General features: G+C 39.2%; 1 protein-coding gene across 1 annotated transcript in view; it reads left to right on the forward strand.

Annotated features, from left to right (window-relative positions):
- The window catches only part of CREB5 (cAMP responsive element binding protein 5), a 253,883-nt gene that overhangs the window by 43,242 nt on the left and 189,680 nt on the right, over positions 1-20,961 (forward strand). Inside the window, exons 4-5 of the mRNA XM_066319349.1 lie at positions 3,190-3,283; positions 11,887-12,008. Of these exons, the coding sequence (XP_066175446.1) occupies positions 3,190-3,283; positions 11,887-12,008 (216 nt within the window). The remainder of the gene's footprint in view (positions 1-3,189; positions 3,284-11,886; positions 12,009-20,961) is intronic.

A 20,961-nucleotide genomic window follows, 5' to 3' on the forward strand; every position in this document is an offset into this window, starting at 1 on the left:
GTATTAATTGAGTCCTCAGCACTAGCTCTGGCTTGTATAATGCCTCCTGATATATTAACACACGTCTAATAATAATAATAATATGTGTGTCAGGGGTTTTTTGTGTGTTTTTTAAGACCTGCTTCCCCTCAATTCTCTCCTTTCCCACAAGACATTATTACAAAATATTTCAAGCAAATACAACAGCCAGTCAAAAGTGAGTCGGTACAAGTGCTCCTCAAACTTCTTCTGTGCCTTTTCTCATCCCAAAGCCTAATGTTTCAAGCCATGTATTGCAGATTCCTTTAGGGACTAACGAGAGAGCACATTTATCTTTCTTCTGCTGAGATGTATAATGAAATATATTATCTTGCTGTCGGAGGTGGTAGCCCTCCTAGGTTTTTTTTTCCATTTTAAACAATGATACAATGATATCTTATTAACTGATCTTTATTTATTTATACATTTATTTATTTTTAATCTTTAAGACATCTTCATACTAAGTATTTGCTGTGGAAAATGCAGCCTGTAGATAAATTTTGCCCCAGGATGTGCATTTGGGTTTCCTGTCCTGTTGACTGCTGCTCTGCCATGTGTCTCCGAGGGCAAAACCTGACCTGTAACACTAGATATTTTATGAGCTTAAAAACCCCTGAAGTGACAAGGATTTTACCTGCTGAGATTTGAAATGGCGTTTCTGTGGTTTTTTCAGTGATTTTGCAGTGGTGAGGGATGTTCCCCCACATGCAGTGATGAGGGAAGTTCCATGTGTGGCACTTCTGACCTTACTGTGTTTTAGTAATGAGAGTTTGTGAGTAAAATCTTCAGACAAGGGCATCTTTTGGGGTTTTGCCACAGGCTTCCTTTGTGCATCTATGTCAAGTGATATAGCTCACCCATTTCCCAGAGTCCTCCTCTCTTAATTAGTGAATCTTTTCCCTGTTTCAACTGTACATTGGGAGTTTTCAGCTGGCTAAAATATTTACAGGTCTTTAGGTTCTTCTGGCAGGGAGATGGGTGTCTGCTCATGAAGTGTAGGTGTTGATTTTGCCAGGAGCTGACATAAGGAGAGGTGGAAGCCTTCAGTCCAGTTAACTTGCTGAGTGGCTTTGCTGTTTCACTAAGTGAGAGTTTTTTTATTAAAAACTTTTGGATTATCCCTCAGGCTGAGAGTATGTCTCTTTAGATTTCCACATGAAGAGTTAAACTTTCACGTTCTGTCACAGAGGTAGAATAAAAGTATCTCAGTTTAATTGTCACTATTTATTTACCTTTTTGATGAAACTAAATTCCACTGAAATCAGTGGACTTGAGTTGTTTTCATGTCAACTCCTAATTAGTTTCCTCAGTGGAGGAGAAGTTGATCCAGACATGCTCTTTTAGGTGTTCAGAGAGCAAGTTTGGTGGCATGCTGTTACAATTTGGAAATATGAACAATGTAGGCATGACTTCCGTCTTAAAAACCATTTAACTTCCCAGTTCCCAACACGACCTTTGCTGTAAATGAGGACTTTACATAAGTGCACGATGCAGAGCTACTGTCCAGCTAAGCTGGCTGGGGACTGGCTTCTCTCTTGGCCCATGGAGATGTGTGCTCAGGGCTGATGGAGCTGACCTTCTGCACAAGGAAGAAAGTAGACTTAGAAAAAAAGACAGTGAAGTCTGGGCCGGAGGAATAGTTTCTCCTCTGTTGACCCATGCTCTGTTTAAGCTGGCTGATTTCAAAATGGAGAGAGAGCATGGCATCCATGAAGAAAAATCCATTTCCAAGAGAAATAGATGTGGGGTTTTATCCCCCCTTCACGATTTCATTGAGCAAAGTCTTTCTCAGATATTCCCTTTGTTCTTAACAGAAATTCCTAGTGCTGCATTTCTTCCAGATGAGTAAGCAGTGAACCAGGATTACACAGTGAGGAAAAGGTCTTTGAGACTTCTTTCTTTTTCAGTTTTTTTGTTTTGATTTGGTTCGCATGGCTTTTTTGTTTTGTTTGTTTGTTCATTTTGTTTTGTTTAGTTTGTTTTTTTTTTCCCCAGAGAATTCAATTCCATTATTTATGCTGCTTTGTCTATGGGTTTAGAGAGATTCTCAGAAGGTGTAACATATGGCAATTATTTATACTATAGCCATGAGCACAGTCACTTAGCCAAGAGTATACTGTGTTGAAAGCATTAGATCCCTTCAGCTGCGCTGTTGCCACTTTTTTTCTCCTGTGTATCTGTTGCTTTAAAAAGCTACTTTTAATTTTTTTTTTCCTCAAGCCTTGGTCGTACAACTTTTTGGCTCTTGATAGTCCTGAAGTAACCCAGTTGAAACCATCTCAGTAGCCAAGGTCTGTGTATGCACATTCTGGTGGAGGAAACTTCACAGAACCACTCAGCTGTTTGAGCCCGAATGTGCCAGTGCTTGAGCATTTATTCAAGCTTGTCTCTTCTTTGTTTTGTTCAAAAGGAGCTATTTCTTGTAGAAGTCTGTAATCAAACTTAGCACATTGATTAGTTTCTTACAAAAAACATCTCTTCACCTTCTCTGCTTGACAAAGGAGAAGAATTTGATTTAGTATCAGGAAGGGTCATAACTAGTTGCTATAAAACTGCACCACTTCATTGCCACTTCAAATCAAGTCTAAGTATCAGATACTTCCAAATTAAAGACGTGTTTTGCCTGAATACTTTTGGGTAGAGAAAAGCTGGCTTATTTAGTTATTTTTATAGCTGTTCATCAGATATATGTTGCAGAAAGACACAAAAGCAGAAAAATCCAGTAAAGTGATTTAAGATTTGCCTCATTAGTTAGCATTTGCCGTGGGCTAAGAGCGCATGGAACAGCAGTTATCGCAGATCCTCAGGCACGTGGTGACTTGTGAGGCTGTGGTAGCTGGAGTGGGTGTCTGAGACCCTTAGAATCTAAAACTTGGACAGTAATTTTTTTCAAACAGTTGCATGACACCTTGCAGTTTGTCTTCCCAGGGAGCACGGCAGCAAATGTGTTTCTAAATCGAGTACAGCTATTTGTTACTCATACTCACTTGTGTATTTTCAAATATTCTGTTTCCTGTGCCATTTGGACACATTTCTAGCTGGATAAATTTCTTTCACTCTCTCATTTTTGAAATTCTGTCCAATGCCAAAAGTTTATTAGAGAATTAAATTCTTCTTTTTTTCTTTTTTTTTTTCTCTCTTCCTCTCTCTTTTTCTGTGTTTGCCTGACAGCGTTTTCCAACAGAGGATCATCTGATGATTCACAGGCACAAACATGAAATGACTTTGAAGTTTCCTTCAATAAAAACAGATAATATGTTATCAGGTAAGAAGACATGAATTCAAGAGTCAAGATAACTATTCAGATGATGTTGAAACCATGACTCCTATTGGAATGCTACTGGCAAAATGACTCCAAGATTGGTTTTAAAAAGCCCCAGCTCCAATTAAATAGCAAGGAGAGATGGATTTATGCTAGAATGCATATCTTTGAACAAAAAGACAGTTGCCCTTCTTCTGGCTTCATACATGTTTGCCATGAGAAGGAAAGAAATCACTGGATCTCAGGCATGCTGGCAGCTCTGTCATTGATTCCCAGTGAAATACAGGCACTTAAGTGCCTGTCACTCAGGACCCCATCAGTGAGAGTGTTAATGAAGTGCTTTTGTGCTGCTGCTGCTCTCTGACTTGCTGTTTAAGCTGGCCAGACTCACTTCAGCATCTGGAAGAGGCCACATTGCATGAGCCACCTGTGTGGTGACTCAGGAACTGCCCACTGTAAATAACCATAACCAGAAAGGTGAACCAGGGGCTGATATCCATTACTCCTTCCCCATCTCTCTCTACACTTCCCCCTTCATAAACAGGGTTTATTTGGTATTATGTGCAATTGCACCCTATAATTTTTGATTAGTTTATTATGTAGTCTTTTTGTGCTCTTGTCTGTGTAACCACATTGCTTGCTGGCCTTCAGCCAGTGCTGGGTAAGGCCAAGCTAGCCCTTCATTTTACTTCTTTCCTCTCCTATTCCCTTTCCTATTATTTATTCTTTGGGCTATAGTAATGGACTATTTAGAATAGTATCTCTAGAATTTTTCAGGTTTCAAAGTAATGGTAGAAAACTCCCCTTTGACTCAAATATGTGTGTGGATGTTTAGCAGTGTCTGATATTTGTCTTTTACAATGGGCTTCTTCAAGGTAAATTGTGCCATTTCAGATGTAAATGTATATACATTGAAGGGGACTCCAGCAGACTAATTCTTTTATAGTTAAACTGTTTGCACTTTGATGAAAATCATAATTAAGTAACAAGGGTTTGCAAATATTTAGGTCTTTGTTTTTTTTTTGGTTTTTTTTTTTTTGTTGGGACTTTGGCCACCAATGAGAAGTTAGACAACCTTTTTCCCAAATAGCATTCATTTTGCTTTTACATTTTAAAATGCCATAGTGGACTAAGTTTAGAAAGAAACAGCAGATAGCATTTTGAAGGGTAGATCTTGTAAAGTGCCTGAATGCCAGCTATGCCCAAAGAATCCTGTGTTTGCAAGCACAAATGAGAAAAAGCTGCTTTTGCATTTGTCTGTGTCCTTTGGCAGCGAAACTGCTCCAAGACATAAGTGCTGTGGGCATATTCACCCTGTGCAAGTGCTGGCTTTTGTTAAAACTTTCTGTTTGGTAAGACTTTTGTTCGAGTGCAGTCTCTAAGGAATCTATTCTGTCATCCGGAGTCCCCTGTGCAGAGTAGCTCCATTTGTGTTTGGTAACTTCTATGATTTAGCTGTCCTGCTTCTTCCAATGGGTTGCTTTCCCAAGCAAAAAGAATGACTGTTTTCCAGCACTACCACTGGTACTGGGACCCCTAAAGCTGCAGTTAACCAACTGTACACACTAATACAGAATTTTCTGTCCAGAAGGACTCCGAGATTGCTCCTAAGGGATGTATTCTTTGAGATTTGTCTATGATGATCCTTTGTAATAGTGAAAGAGTAAAAAGCCACATGTGTTCCCAAAGACTGTGGCAAATGTTCCTGACTCTAATGGCCTGGCAACTTAGTTCTGCTGAGTACTGATTCCTCTTTTTGTGTTTGTTTGCCGGATTTGTTTGGCATTTTGCAGTCCTTACTCAGGAAGCAAATGATCATAGATCATCTACTCTCTGCAGGAAGACATTGAAAAATAGTTGATTCATTACCCACTGAAACCCTGGGGAAATCTAAATACCTTAAAGTTTAAGATGTTTTATTCTTAGATTTCAGAATGAAAAATTAATGATATATGGGAAAAAGAAAGAGACAGAGTTTTCTCTTAGACATTTGTCTTAATGTCTTCTTTGTTTTTTGCATTTTTGCTTATTTGACTTTTTAAAAAAATTGTTCCTGTCATCAGTAGGTTCAAAGAATTGCAGCAGCAATTGCTCTGTAATAAGCCAGGTGCAGTGTTAGGGTTTTTTGTTTTTGTTTTTTTTTTTTTTTCCCCTCTATCTCTTAAGCCGCCTAGAAGTCAGACTTTATAATTTTTTTTCCTGGTATGTTGTATGTTATCTTTTATATTTTTGTGTATGATCCATTTAATATTAGCAATTAGTCATGAAAAGAAACACATTGTATGCTTTCAGGTAGTCATTAGAATTATCTCCTCTGTTTACAGAGGTAGCTTAATCCCCGGTCTGGGTTTACTATAATATCAGTAATATTTAACACACATTAAATATATTTTCTATAAACTGTTCCTGAAATTAGGCACTGAAACTGTTGGTCTTGTACAAGACATCTTAAAAACTAAGCAAAATAAGACTTGGGAAGAAGGAACTTGTTTTTTCTGTGAAATCTGTGTTTGGGTCTGAAATATCAGCTTCTAAGGGAGAGGTAAAGTTATGTTATATGTGAAGCTATATGGTGTTATGTAGGTGGGGTCAGTGTCTAATAAACAATGGTGCATGACCTGATTGCAACAATTGGTGCTGTGCTGGTTTATCAGGTATGTCTTTCCAGGAGCTTCCGAGTTATCAGCCAGCTTCACTACTTTTTGTACCATTTTTTTCATGCTGGCTTAAGAAGAACAAATTATATTAAATCTGGTGAGCCAATCTCTTGAACCAATTCCGAAATTCCAGATACCCATGTACACCAAAGAGCTTTCTATTCTCTGACTGTATAAATGGAAGGAAAATCCACTAGAGGCATTGAAGTAAAATGCAAGTGATACTTTTGTCGCACAACTTGACAACACAGTTCTGGCTTTTAAATTTTATATTGTTTGTTCCTCTTTGTTGTATGTATTTTATTTTTGTTTGTTAGAAAGTTTTGTTAGAAAGAGTATGGATAGTGAGTCATTGATGTTTTCCATTTCCATCTTTCCAGCCAAAAAAGATCTCTTTGAGATAACACAGAATATCTTATGTAAGTTTTGCATGCTAGTCACCATTGTTGGCAACTTTATAATTAAATTGACTGAAATATATATCAACCCTTTGCTGTCGTGCTGAGTGAACAGTGTTTGCATTGCTTTGAAACTCTGCAGTTTGTTGTGTGATGAAGCTTTTGTGTTTAAACACCAAAATAATAATATCTGTGGAATAGATTGTTTCCTCCAGGGAAATACTAAAAGACCTGTGGAACTGAACTTTGGGAGTTGGGGATTATCTACATAGAAAATTTTTTTCCTTCCTCACTTTATTTACTGAAACCAAATCCTCTAGAGTTTTGGTGATAAAGCCCATTGTGGAGGTAGAAACACTTTTCTCTAGATGGAAGAAGTGCCTGTAATAAAGGTAGTGCAAATGTATTCCTTTTCCCAGGTAATGCCTGTGTCAGTGAGGGAATTTACATCACCCTTGGTTACCCTAATTTTTTTCCTCCTTATAATTTACACAGAGAGGTTTATCTGGGCATGAATTTTGACGTGTGCAAAATGATTTGGTATAAAGACTCAAACTGTAGTTTTTCTTGTTTGTTTCTGTGTCCCTTTATCAAAAATGCAATGAAACATTTTCCTACATTTACCAGGCAGTTTCAGAGTGACCAGAAGACTTTAAAAATTAGTTGTACCCAGTATGTATACCCCTCCAGGAAAGTCCAACCAGTGCTTTAAGGAGTACATATTTAGACAGTAAAGTTCCTGGTAGCCCTCATCTGGGTGGGAGCATTTCACCACATTTGTTTGGGTGCACTTCTTCTTCCTCTCCTCTTTCTCCACCTGGCTGATGATGTTGAGCTCCTCAGTGCATTTGGGTAGAAACCTGTGAAATCAATGAAGAAACCTTTCTGAACTTCTCAGGACATTCATCTCTCTTTGTGGCTGTTTGATGGGCAGCCTTTCAAGTTTCTGTGCTAGCCCCATTACTCTGACTTTGTTATCATTGTATGAAAGTGCAACACAAGTAAGTGTATAAGATGAACAGAGCCCACAGCTGAACAAGCCAAATGTCTATTATTATTGCATATCAGACTAAACAATTTTTTTAAAAGAAAAATGAAGCATCAACTTACATGCTTTGGAGCTGTGCTGTTAGGTATCTTTTTACCAAATCAGAATTTTTAATTTTTTTTTCCTCAAAGAAAAAACTTGTTTCACGTAACTGTCCTTGGTTCTCCAGGGCTTTTTTTAAACTGGAAGAATGCTTTAAAGTTTCCTTTTGTTTTGAGGGGTGAAACTCAGGAATTCAAGGTAATTTTACAAAATACATTCTGGAAGAATCAAGTAAGTTTCTTTATAGCAAGCTAATATTGTGTTCCCTGAGTTGTTGTTTTGAACACAATGTATTGAGACTGAGTGTCCTTTCTGAGACCATTATTTCAATCCCCACACCCCCAAATGAACAACAACAAAGAAACCCCCATGTATTGGCAAATCTCGTGATTACATAATGAAACCTTTTGACTTCACTGAAGACTTCAAGTTCCCCATTGCCTTACCACATATATATATATATATTTTTTTTAACGAGTCTGAAAAATCAGGTATGACTTCAGACATTGAGGACAGGTTTTCAAAGGTCAGCAACCAAAATATATACAGTATGTGAAATTCTGGTCAGAATATGATTGCTGAGTGCATCTGAAATCCCTTCCTGTAAGATACAGTAGGTTAACTTGGGATTTGCACAAGTGAGATCATTTGGGCTTGCTCTGGGGCTTATATATTGTCCATTTACATTTTTGAGGCTTATTTAAACTTAATGTTTCTTGCAGCCTTTCTGGTCATGACTATGTCATCACCAGAGAAGCTGATTATTCCCCTGAGTAAGAGGCTGAACAATATTTTCACTGCCTAGTCTGAAGCTTGACAAAATCTGTGTTTAAGCTGGTGATAAAGTTGAGATAGAAAAAGCTTCCTAAGTAATTATCAGAGGACAGGTTTACCTATGAAGTGACAAATAGCTAGAGGTAGATGCCTCAAAGGACAGTAAACTAGTTCTAGAGGATGGAACTATTTGAGGATGGAAAGTTTTTTACATGTTGAACAATGGGACTGGGTTGGGATAGCTGATCAGTATAACAGGCAGGTATCTTGGGTTAATCTAGATAATTCTGTTTTCCAGGCTGTCAATACAGTTTGTGACATTAGAGTCCTCTGTTGTGTAAGTAGCAGTGTGCCTGGAGAACAGCTTCCTACATAACGTGTGTCCTCAGCAGGAATGCTGAGAGTGGTGCTGGCTCTGTCTGAGTTTTGGTCCAGATGGGTCTGGCTCACCCAGTTGCTGAAGTGTAACAAATCAGAGCCCTGCTCTCAGTGAGTCTGCAATAGTTGTGGGCGCTGGTGATAGCAACAAAAGCTTTGTTTGTACCAACAGGGAACAATGAGGTCAGGCACAAGCTGTTGGAACTATTAATGCATTTTTAAGTGCTGAGAATTAGGAATATTTTATTAATTCTGGGAGACCTGATTTTGTAGCTTATGCTAGAGTCTCCTTTGTGATACTCTTCCCAGTTAAAACACAAAGGCTTGCCTAATCTAAGTAAAAGAATTTCCGTAGTGTTGACAGTAATTTCTTATTAATTTGTCCACATCCTAAAGGAGAACTGGTGTTTTATGGAGGCAAAATAGTTGGTTGCTCAGGAGGAAATCAAGCTCATTAGACTTGGTAGCCTTGAAATCCTGAAACCAATGAGTGCAGTGTGTGTGCACTGTAACTACTACACAGAGTCTCAGCATTTCAAAGTCTGGGTTTTTATCAGCTCTTCTCTCACACAAACAGAGGTTTTATGGCCTTCTGGTTTCTGTGAATGTTGAAGGCTGAAGTATTAGAACTAGAAAAGCAGCTTTTGTTTTACATCTGACTGAGCTGACTTCCAGGAGATCTGTGGATGAAGTTTAGACTTGGTTGGTCAGTGGTGCTCCTTCCTCAGTTCAGAGAAATGAGGGGCTGTCTGTTTAAACAAAAATCTTGATGTGCTTTCCTGCCAGTCTGATTTCTGGAACATAGGAACTACAGCACAGTATGGGGAGACTGAGGTAATAAAACATGATCACCATCTCCATATGTAGGTGGTGTAAACAGTGTCATAATTAGTTTTGATCTTTTGAGATATTGAAATAGTTAATTGGAAAGTTCACCTGTAGGCATTGGTTATCTTGTGGTGCAGAAGACAGACGTTGATGAACAGAAGAAGACAGACAGGATGAACAGAGAAAAGAAGCCATTGAGGCCCTTGTGCATTTGAAGTCATACTCTTGCTCTGGCTTGCGTTTTTTCACTGTTAAAATGGATTTACGTCAATGAGATAACTTTTTTGGTCAGTTCTGGGCCCAAGCAACTCTGAAGAAACCCAGGAGTTTTGATTCTAGTGAAAGTGGTGGCATCAACTTCTTTACGAAACCATAGTTTCACATCTTGGCCATGAAATTGATATCTTGGTTATTTGATACAGATATACCACTTCTAACAATAAAACATTTCCTCTATTTACCTCATATTCAGATAATAATGTGCCCTTTGTGTCCAGGAAGGCATAGCAACAATTGTCTTTGATTTTCTACAAAACAATGGTGTTGTTCACTAAAGTAGCATCTTAAACCTTTCTGGAAATTGAATCTATTTCTCCTGCATTTTAGTGCACCTCATTTCCAGGATGAGCTCCAGTCTAGGGGCCAAAAACACCCCTGGTGTAAATCTACTGAGTGTATGGAGGTTACTCTAGAGATTTCTTTGGCACTGCTTATTTAGGATATGGACCTGTAAAGTGCTGAGTGTCCTCAGCTCCCATCAATGCCAGCAACTTGTCAACTCATCTCCTTATGCTGAGTTCTTGCAGGATTCTTAGAAAGCTGTGTTTCTAACTCTGGTAATACAGTAGTTAGCTGTGAAAGCTAGTAGATAAATGTGTGCATTTCCAAATATTTGAAGATTGTTTCCTTTAAGCTCGTAAGTAGAATGCTCAAGCCAAAAGAAATGAAACAAGAATTTTAACATTAAGGATTTGCATTCTGATGTTCCATCAGAAATATAAGTGCAAATGAGTGTCTTTGCCCTTGGATTACCTGAGAAAGTCAAATCTGGAGGACCATGCTTGATACAGGTGGAAATTGGCTTCTCCTGACTTTATAATGGAGAAGGCTGATCCTCTTCCTCAGTTTCCAAGAGAAAACTGCATTAGTCTCTAAGAGAAAAAGGCCTTGCTTTTGTACTGCTTAATTAAGGGCTGATGTGCCTTTCTATACTGATCATGTAAAATTCATTGCGTCAGGTAACTGTTTGCTGTAAGGGGGTAATATTAGAACTTGACCCAGCTTAGCTAGGTGCAAGAAACCAATTTTTTCTTTGCTGAAGTGGGAAGCTTTTTCTGAGGTCAGAATTGACTCAATATGGGCAATGGGGTTTAATATGACAGAGTTTTCATTCTTTAAAGAATGAAATACAAACAATAGGTAATCGTCAAGGACTACACTGAAGATTATTTTTTAGCAAAGTGAGTCTAATCTTTCTGTAACATCAGGTACAAAGCACCCCAAGCTGGAACAGAGCCTTGGGAAGAAGGAGCCAAGGTGGAATAATTAAGAACTAGCCTCAGAATGAATAGAAGTGCCTCAGAGCTGTGCTTTGGGGAATCTTTGGTTCCCAAATTTGGGCTTGATTTTTCATTTCCTGAAGAAAGACCAGCCAAGGTCATCACTGAAAGTACAGACTGAATAGCAATTTACCTTGACTGTCTTGCAGGCTTTTGAAAAGGTGTCAGAAAACCTTGTGATTTCTTCAGTCCCTCCTGCTTGTGGCATTAAAGAGAGTACTGCCCTTCTTGTATTAATTCTGAGAGCGCAGAAAAATCCTAGAGATGAAGGCATTAAAATTTTTTTGACTCCAAATTTCATGGTTTTGCATGTATTATCAACACTTTCAGGTATAAAATGCAAAAGAATGCTTCTTCATGGCTAGAATTTCACTTTTCATAGATTTTCTTGATGTTGTTTAACTCTTTCTTCAAAAATTGTGTTGGAAGCAGAACTTCTTGCATTGGTCACCTTTTATTGCTAAGTAGGTGTATATTTGAGGTGGTTTTTGAGCACTTGAAGACATTAAATAGTGTGTACCCACAGCAGGTAACACGTGTGCTGTGGTGTAAATGTGCATTACGAGATGTCCTGTGCGTTGTTCTGCGTGCGCCTGTTTTTGAAGGTTTTTAGAGAGTTCTAATGACCATTTGCACACATTAAGGGTATGCACTTGTGCTACATGCCCTGGAAAAACACATGCTGTTGTCTTTCTGCCCAAATGATGTCTAGTTTTGGCCACTGATGGCAAGCACTTGCTGCCTGCAGCATTTAGTGTCAAAACTGAGCTCTGTGTGGGTTTTTTTAATGATGACGTGGTGGTAGGAGTGGGAAGGCAAAGAGAAGTTTGGTTAGAACCTCTCTTTTCCTGGAAGACTATTTAATTGTCTCCCTCTCCTTTCAATATTAAGCACCAATGATGATTTCTCGTCTTGTTCTCAGATCAGACCCCTACACCAACACGCTTTCTGAAGAATTGTGAGGAAGTTGGCCTCTTCAACGACATCGACTGCTCCCTAGAGCACGAGTTTAGGAAGGTACAAGAAGAAGAGAACAACAAAAGGGTGAGTGTGAGCACACCAAACCCTTCCTCCCCTTTTGATTCCTGGAAATGTTAAAGGAAGTGTCCTACAATCTGTGAGAAAGCAGATTGAGCTCTACTACCTCGTAGTAACCTTTTGGTTAGAAACCAGGTGGCACTATAAACTGTGACGTGCTTTTTAAAACTATTGAAGCAGTTGACAGAAATAAAAACCCCAAACCAACAAAAACTCAGTATAAAATAATAATAAAAAAGTGTAACTGTGTTTGCCAGGGTTTGATTCCAAGTCTCTGCTTTTAAGTAAACTATAACACAAACCACACACCTCTTGAGGGAGAGGCTTGGGAAAATTATATCATCTTTGAAGTGAGGATTGCAAACTGGCTCAAATACATTACAGGGAAATTTGGCTTATGAAGAGGTATTTATTTAAGAGCAAAATTTTTTCTTTTTCTTTTTTTTTTTTTTTTAAGAATTCCTCCACAACACAGTGGGCCCTTGGATTTATTCATCATCAATACCAGCTTTATTGTGTTTCTGTATTTCTCATAAAGCATTCAAGTTGAGCTGGAAGCTTTAACTCGAAATACCTAGTAGATAACATACCGCATTTTCAAATTTCTTTTGGTTTATTCTGAACTTATTCTGTCAGTATTCTGAAGTTCAGGTTGAATTATGTAGGCCAGCTTGTATGTAAATGTGCTCCTGTACCCAAAGATAGTTAAGAATGTTTTCAGGGATCCTAAATTCTTAAAGAATTGTAAAAGAGTTAATGCATTAGAGAGGCCAGCAAGAAAAGAGATAAAAGCTGCCTGCTGAAGTGCAGAACAGGAGAGAAGGCTTGTAGAAAGAGAAGGGAATCCAGGAGTAGCTTGGTTTTGACTTATAATGAAAGGGAATCTAGGTATGGTTTATTTGTGGTTCATAAGGAAAGAGCCTGGGACAGATAGAGGAGGAGAGAGGCTGTGTCATGGTATGCTGAGCAAGGAATAAGAGTGTCCAAATGTGAGAGAGTTCAAGTTTTGTTCAAGTATTGGGAAAATAGCACAGACTGACCCTCACATCTTTGTGTGTTGGACAAATGTTAGGAAACAGCCGTGTGTTGAGATAATTGTGTCTAATTTTAGACTTTTTAAAGATTTTGTCGTTTAGGTTCTGCTGAGGGGAGTCTTAGAATCAGGGAGAACATTTCTGTACGCTCCCACTTCTTTGTGTATTAGAGGATTTCTAAGTTGTTCTCTGTTCTTGGTGTTTATTTTGCAGCAGTAGGAGAAGAGGAGGAATATACTGAGGTGGACCTGAATGCAGTTAGCCACAGATTGCAGCCCTTGATGTTGTAGGGGGATTTCAGCTTGTGAGGGATATTTGCAAAACCCGATTAAAACCTAGACAAGGGCATCAAATTACCTGATAATTCCAGCTGTTTAGAAGTCTCTGGGAGTCTTATTCTGCCCTCCTACTAACCCCTGCAGCTGCCATTGGTGATCTCCAGGGAGCAAATAAGTGATCATGGGGATGGGAAATGAAAATTAAAAAAAAAAAAAAATTAAAAAAAAAAAATTAAAAAAGAGGAGGTGAAAAAAGGAAAAAAAAGAAAGAAAAAAAAAGGGGGCATAAGTCCCACTAGCTGGCTAACCTGTAACATTTGCTCTGTGTTTCCAATTAGTCTGCTGTATGTTCATTCTTACATTACTGACTGACTGTCAGATAGGAATCTAAAGCGGGGCCCAGTAGGGCTTTGCACAAATGCAAGAAACAAAGGCCAAGACAGAAGGAGACTCCTTGGGCTGCAACTATCCCTAAGGAAATGCCTCTAACAGCCTGCCCCTGGAATATGAGTGTGATGTAGTGTTGGCCTAATGGACCTACCAAGACACGGAGACTAAGGTTAACTGCATGGAAATCTTACTCACTGCACAGAAAAGTCTTCCAAAAATATTTTTGGTCATATTAATTTCTCTGGACTCTGAAAGAAACAGCTTTGTTTATTTTAGTATATCACTGTGGCTTAGCACACAGCTTGACACTGAAATCTTGTAACAGAAAAACACTTTCATTTCTCATTGGCTTTTTTTGCTCCTTGACAGTCATAATCTGAAAAGTCAGAGGATAAAGTTCAAGTAGTGGCCTTTTTTTTTCTTTCTTTCTTATTTTTTATTTTTTTTCATTCTTCTGTGTGGGACCCCATGGATAATCCTTGAGAATTTGTTGTGATGAAGCTGGTTATGCAGACTGGTGACTTTCCAAATCAGTTGTGAAGCTGTGTGTGCAGGGTTTAGGAACACCAGGGGTACCTTTTTTTGTAAAGATACTATTGAGTGGAAAGCACTTGCATTAATATCCCAGCTTCTTATCCAGGAATAAATCACTTGACATCCTTCTGCCACGGTTGCTCATGTGTAAAGTGGTAGAAGCGTCTCTTTATGCCTCCCATACTTGATATGCCTTATGGTTGTAAGATCATCTGTCAAGGACCACCTCTGACACTGTATGTGGATTAGCCTTTGCTCAGGGACTGAGGGGACTCAGGGAACAACAGTGATGATGATGACCTCCGGGACTTGAACTGAGAAAAATAAAGGTGTAAATGGAAGTAAGTTTTTCAGCCAGCTTTGGCTTCTCTGCTGCTTATACCATCCTATATTAGCTGGAAGTCTCTCCTCAAGAAAGGCCCGCTCCCTAAATTCAAGGGATGCTACAGATCAGCAATAAGCATATGGATAAGCAGGTGAGAAAGAGGCTTTTCCCATCCTCTTGGTGGCACTCTTCCTGACACAAGTGTCCTACCACCCAAATTCACCACCAAAATTAGCACAGGTAAAAGCATACCTATACTATATTTCTACTTGCAAAATTGTAAATGTTAAAGTTCTTGGGGGCTTGAGACAGACAGCAATTGACAGCTCAGACCCAGACAAAACTTGAAACCCAGTTCAACAAGGCAGGTAGTGCTGGCAGATCACAGGACCGTCTTAGCCCACCGGGTGCAGGTCTTAGGCTTGCACTGCTTGGAACATTAGGTATCCAAAGCATTTGTAGTGGGTTGTAATTGCAAACACATGACCTTTGCTGCTGCTGGATAGGCCCTGTTGTCACATCTTGTTTTGAGCATTGAGTTGGGGCTGAGAGGATAATGTCAGAGATGGGAAGAGTCAGGGTCTGTTTCTGAATAACTTAGTGGAACCCACTTCATTAAAATGTATCTTGCCTGACCTGCCTGTATGGAAAGAGAAAAAGTGGAATTATGCTGATTGTAGCAAGTAGAGTACTGCACCAAATAGCGTTTACAAATAGCGAGCTGAATATTTTCAGCATGAGGCCATGTTTAAAATCACATTCTGTGTATGCTAGAGTTTGGATGCATCACTTCCTAAGACTTATCCTGAAACTTTGAAATCTTCTCACCAGTGTTCAGTGCTGCAAGATAATGTATAATTTATGCAAATTAGGCAGGGAAATGGCTATTCTCAATTACAGCTTGGTTTTAATGTAGTTTGTTCATTGTCCATTAGTCTTCTACATGCCCTAACATTCTGAATATACTAATATTCTAAGTATACTATCCTAAGGCAGGCACTTCACTGCTAGAAAAGCATCAGCAAATTGAAACAGTCCAGTAAAGAAGAAGAACGAAACCAAATACAAAGCCTTTAGTGGTTAAATAATTTCAATCTGCAGAAGGAATAAAAAGTTTGAGTATCCAGTTTAGTTGTGTTAAACAAGGGATGGTGCTACAGTCTGATGTGTGTTTGAAAGACATATATTTGATCTGAACCTTATAGGACCTCTTTCTACCCTGTATGTATTTCTGTGTATCAGCATAAGGAAGTAGATAAAATGCACTTGTCTGACTTATAGCACATCACTATTTCATGCTGAACTCAGTGACTCTCTGCCCTCCAGAAGAAATTTCTTGCAAATATTTGCTGAATGTTATAGTTTGGTACTGCAGCCTATGAGTATAGGGAAGATGATATAATTCAAAACAAGCTGGAAAATATAGAATCTGTCTCTAGAGTAGTATAGTTTGGTGTAAAAATTAACTTAATTTCCACACCTTGCTTAAATTTCATGCAATGTGTATCTAGCCCACAGGTCTTCCCCTCCTCTGAAAAGCAATACAGAAAAATCTTAAGGGATTTTGCCTGTATTTTATAACTGACATTACAGCAGCTGAAACTAGTAGTGCAGTAAATGGGGCCCTTAACCAGGAAAGGGTGATATTGTACCCTTATATAAGAAGAAAAAATATTTATATGTTGATAAAGCACATTGTATAAGTGTTTGGGTTTTAGAGACCTGTATTGTAATACTAATAGGCTATGCAGTAATGCTGGCACCGCACTCCCTTGGTGAAAGAACAGGCATTAAGTGTTCATTTTGGAGGTTGGATTGGCTGATGGGTGACAAATTAGCCCCAGTTTTCCCTTGTAAGTACTCTGAAACCCCAGCAGGGTCCTGGAGAAGAGCAGTGTGCTGGTAGACGTTTCAGAGGCAAGTGCTCTGAAAGGGCTGAATTTCTCGTGTGAAATATTACAAACCAACAAACTTATAAGCCTGTTCCTGGAGCACTTTTGGCTCATTGTCTGACAGTCTGTACAATGGAAGGAAAGACCTATGTTTAAATGCTTACTATTTTGATTTTTTAAAAAATCATGCTATCATAAATGTGCATGTGTACATTCTCCCTGGATTTGTCTAAATATGATGCCAGACCATCCATATTGTTTTAAGTCTAAGGGCCCTCTGATTTCTCATTTTCCCACTGAGATTAAGTATTTTATATGCTCAGTTTGTCATAGTAGATACAAAGTAAGACCAAAAAATGTTTATGTTAATACAGTGCATAAGGGCCAGGGTACCATTGTTGTATGTATTGTAATAACTTCAGGCTGTTACTTTATCAATCAGTTAAGCTGTTGTCAAGGTGATAGCTCAAAACTCTAAATTTCAAAGTCCAAAGTATCACCCTGGATTCAAATGTTTCAGTATGGCAGTTCTAAATAGAACACCTATATCTGTGAAGATGCAAGCATGCTCACACCATAGCATTTTTTCTGGGTGATGCATTGAAGTACTGGAAAGGTACACTGTAACTCTATATCTGAGTTTTTCTGAGGCTTATTCTGGGTTTTCATATGCATTAATTGCATCAAGTTATTGGTCTGCTTTTGGGATTCATTTTTTGGCTTGCAACACCCCTTCTTAATTAAATTATTTTTTGCAGTATTCCTATGAAATAGGTAAATGCTCTGGCTCTTATTTTCTAAGGGAAAAACCAGATTCCAGAGGACATTGCTTTCCAGAGCTCCTTTATGGTGGGACATCAAGCCCTTGAAGGGATCACATATGTGGAGTGAGAATTGCAGGGTGTCTGGGTCCCCTCCACCGTTCTGCCAAGAGAGCAGCTTTCTGTCTCTTTTGGTTCCTAAGTATCTTTAGCAATGTGGCCCCAAAAGATTGATAGACATCCTCAAAGACATTTTGGTGCCTTGCTCTCACTGAAACAAAGCAGGACTAAATCAGAGCGCTACCATAAAGGATCTGGGCTCAAGTGACATGCTGAAAATTGCACAGGAAATCTGTGGCAGAGCCTCGGATTGATTCCATATCTCCTTGGTCTCAGCATAGGGCATCCCACAGGCCATGTGTGTTAAAGATTTATCAGCTGTTGTTCAGTGTTGCTAAAGACAGGAAGAATGCTCTCCTCCTCTCTCCAGATGGGTAGGTTTGCTGGATTTTAACTTCTTAACCTCCGTAGATTTCATGGTAGACATGTGGTGGTTTGTTGTATTTTATATGATGGCAGCTCCACAGTTGGTGCTTCAGTCCCCAGCTTTGTGAGTCTCCTGTTTTGAGCACATATCTATCTCCAGGCACTTAGTTGCCACACTGAACTGTGTTACAAAAGGCACACTTTTTGCATAACGGTGCAGGAAAGCTGTCAAGACAAAACTGTTCATGACCTTGCAGAAATATTCACAAGAATAGGCTTTAATTTGGGCTTGTTGCTGATTGTACAGCATCTTATCTTCTGCTGGCAGGCAGGCATATCTTATCTTGAATGGACTTTTGAGCAGATTTATAGGTTTAGATCCTCATGCTCAAAGAGAAGACCTGAATATTTTTCCAGCAATAAGTGCCTATATCATGCAGAAAGGCAATTCTTGAGGGCATACGTTTTTGATTCAGCTAAACCTCCCTAACCATCATCCTTCCGTGTTCTTCTGAATTCCATCTGATGAATCATCCTGCAGAGCTCAGTCAGGACAGTCCACTTTCCTTCTTCCTATTATTGTCTCTGTCCCAAAGAAGCAGAGTCACCCTCTTGTAATGTTTGGAGGTTTGTTATGTTTTGTGTATTTTGGCTACCCTCCCAAAAGGAGGCCTATCTGATTTCATTTTAACATTTCTTTCACAGCAACACGGCAAAGTTGTGCCTTTTGCTCTTCCTTGGAATGTTTTTAATGGTACTGCTTCCTTGTTACCAGTTCAGGTTTCAGCAGCATGGACTGGATGGCACATGAAAAAGGGATAAACCTTTCCTATAGTGGCATTTTTATAAGCCTATCTGTTAGGTAAAGCCCCTAAATCTTGGCAGTCTCTTTAGAGCACACGCTCTGCTATTAAACACGAGCTCTTTGCTCCCCAGAGTGGGCTGCAGTCTCTATGGTTGGGTGGGTAATAAGATACTGCTGATACACTTCAGAGCAAGGTGCACTTTTCCTTTATTTATGAAGATAGACATGCTGGTCAAGGGCTTAATCACAGCTGATAAATCATTTTAGAAAGCCTATTAGAACCATATGCTGATCCTTCGTATTAACATGGTGTGTCTGTTTCTAGTCTAATAAGGCACGGTCTCTTTTCCCTCTCCCTTCCCCCTGCCTGATGTGCAAATTATTTATCTGTTTAAGTGCTATTGCTTGCTTGGGGGCATTTCTCTCTATAAGAGGTATTGTTAATAAAGCAAGGTGAACAGAGGAAAGAAGGATTTTTTTTCTCCAGAGAGCAAAGCTGAGTGTTTTTGGCCTCCTTTGCTGAGAGGGGACTGCAGAGCAATTGTCTGAAAGCTGAGGCAAAGAAACCTTTTGGTTAAAGACTGGGACACTGTGGCACGGCCTTCACGGCAGCATAAGGTTGTCATTTTGGCCCAGGTGGTTACAATCCTGGAGCCCAAGAACTGTGAGGGTTGGGTGTGCTGACATTTTGGTTACCTCACCTTTCCCTCACTCGGAGAGGGCTGCTGCAGGAACAGATTCCACAGCCATCTAATGAGATCCACATTGGTGAAGTTATCCAGAGCCAAGTCCTATTTATCATTAATTGGTGGGTTTGCTTGCAGATCTTTCCTATTATTTGCTGATTATACCCCTACACATTTTATTATCTTGCCAAAATTCAAATGCTAATAATTTCTTGATTTATTGTTTATTTATAACACTGTCTACTGCCTAAATAAACGTAGTTAGAAGATTTCAAAATGGCAACAGCTCTTTTGCTGACTGAGTTTCTTTCACATTTTGCACATGGCATTTATAAACCTCCAAAGGGACTCCTAAACCTTTATAGTTGGGTTCCTCCCACAACTTCAGCCTCTTTTCTCCCTTGCTCCCCCAAGGCAAGTCTTGTTTTTTTGGCATGAAGACAATGATGGTGATTGTTAGGTGGAGAAAATGTCCCCAGGCTATGAACTGTGGGTAAGGATTTTTAATTTGTACATCAAGCAGAATAAATTGGAAGTCGGAGACATCCAGTAGAGTAAGGGTATCTTCACCATGAAGTGGGTGAAGTGGGAGATCCACATCTGAGTTGCTCGTGTTCTTTAGGCTTACAAAATATCAACTGAAAAACCGAAAGTTCACTTGTAAAATGAGTTTGTGTGCAGTTGTGTGCATGCTGTAGCGTGTCCCATTTCCAGTAGTGCACAGATTTTAACTTTTAAATCTGATGTACTTCAGAGTAAAGAAAGGAATAGTGGAGAGAAGAAATAAGCCAGAACAACTGGTCACATGTGATGGCAGTTAATGAACGCCTGAGTGGGATGTATAGCCTCATACATCTCTGGGGCAGTTTCATTGACTTTAATGGAATTTAAATTTTTAACCTATTACAACTAGGCAAAGATCTGAAGGGAGAAAAGCCTTGCTCAGAGACCAGAAAAAAAACTCAACTGTGGTCATGATGTGATGTGAAGTATCTGTGTAGTCATTGATGTCCTGCTAATACGTAAAAAACAAGGCCTTTTGAAAATCATACTAGGGAGGTAAAAATTATACATGTTATTAACTGTTTGCTCATTCTGGTTTCTCTCTCACATGCTTCTCTACAAAAGTTGCCAAGTCCACTATTACTAAATAAATACCAGCATTTTTCCCCCCCCTGAAATGTGAGTAAACTGTGTGTGGCTCGGTCTGGTCCCTGGGAAGGGAAAAGACATCAGGTTGCCATGTGAATGTACATGTCAAAGTGCAGCTCTGCCAGCCAGTCTGGGGCTGGGTGGGGAGAGACAGGGGGAGAATGAACTCAGTGTTACAAACTGTCTCTTTTGAATTTCTACAACCTATTAGTCACAGCAAGCTGCCCTTATTGATTTTGGTAAGAGAGGTCACTTTTAATCCTCTAAAGTGGAGAGAGCTACATGCACTCTCCATAGCATGACATTAAAATTGACACAGCTCTGCATCAGTTCTGTGAAAAAGCCCTAAACCTAGATGGATTATTGCCTTGCTTTTCAATGGATACAAGCTGCTAACCAGAGCATGCTAACCTAGATTAGGTGTAAAAGCTTTAAAATGCTTCATAAGAAAAGCACAGCCAAAAGAAGCTAGAAAAATATGAGAACACACTAAAAGAGCTGCCCTGGCAGAAATAGGCCATTAGTCTTCAGATACTTATTTTCTCCATTTTAAAACATTTAAATGTCAACACAAAAGAGTGGAGATTATCATATAAAAGAACAAACAAAAGCTGAC

Source organism: Sylvia atricapilla, chromosome 1 (assembly GCF_009819655.1).
Source record: "Sylvia atricapilla isolate bSylAtr1 chromosome 1, bSylAtr1.pri, whole genome shotgun sequence".
Lineage (NCBI taxonomy): Eukaryota > Metazoa > Chordata > Aves > Passeriformes > Sylviidae > Sylvia > Sylvia atricapilla.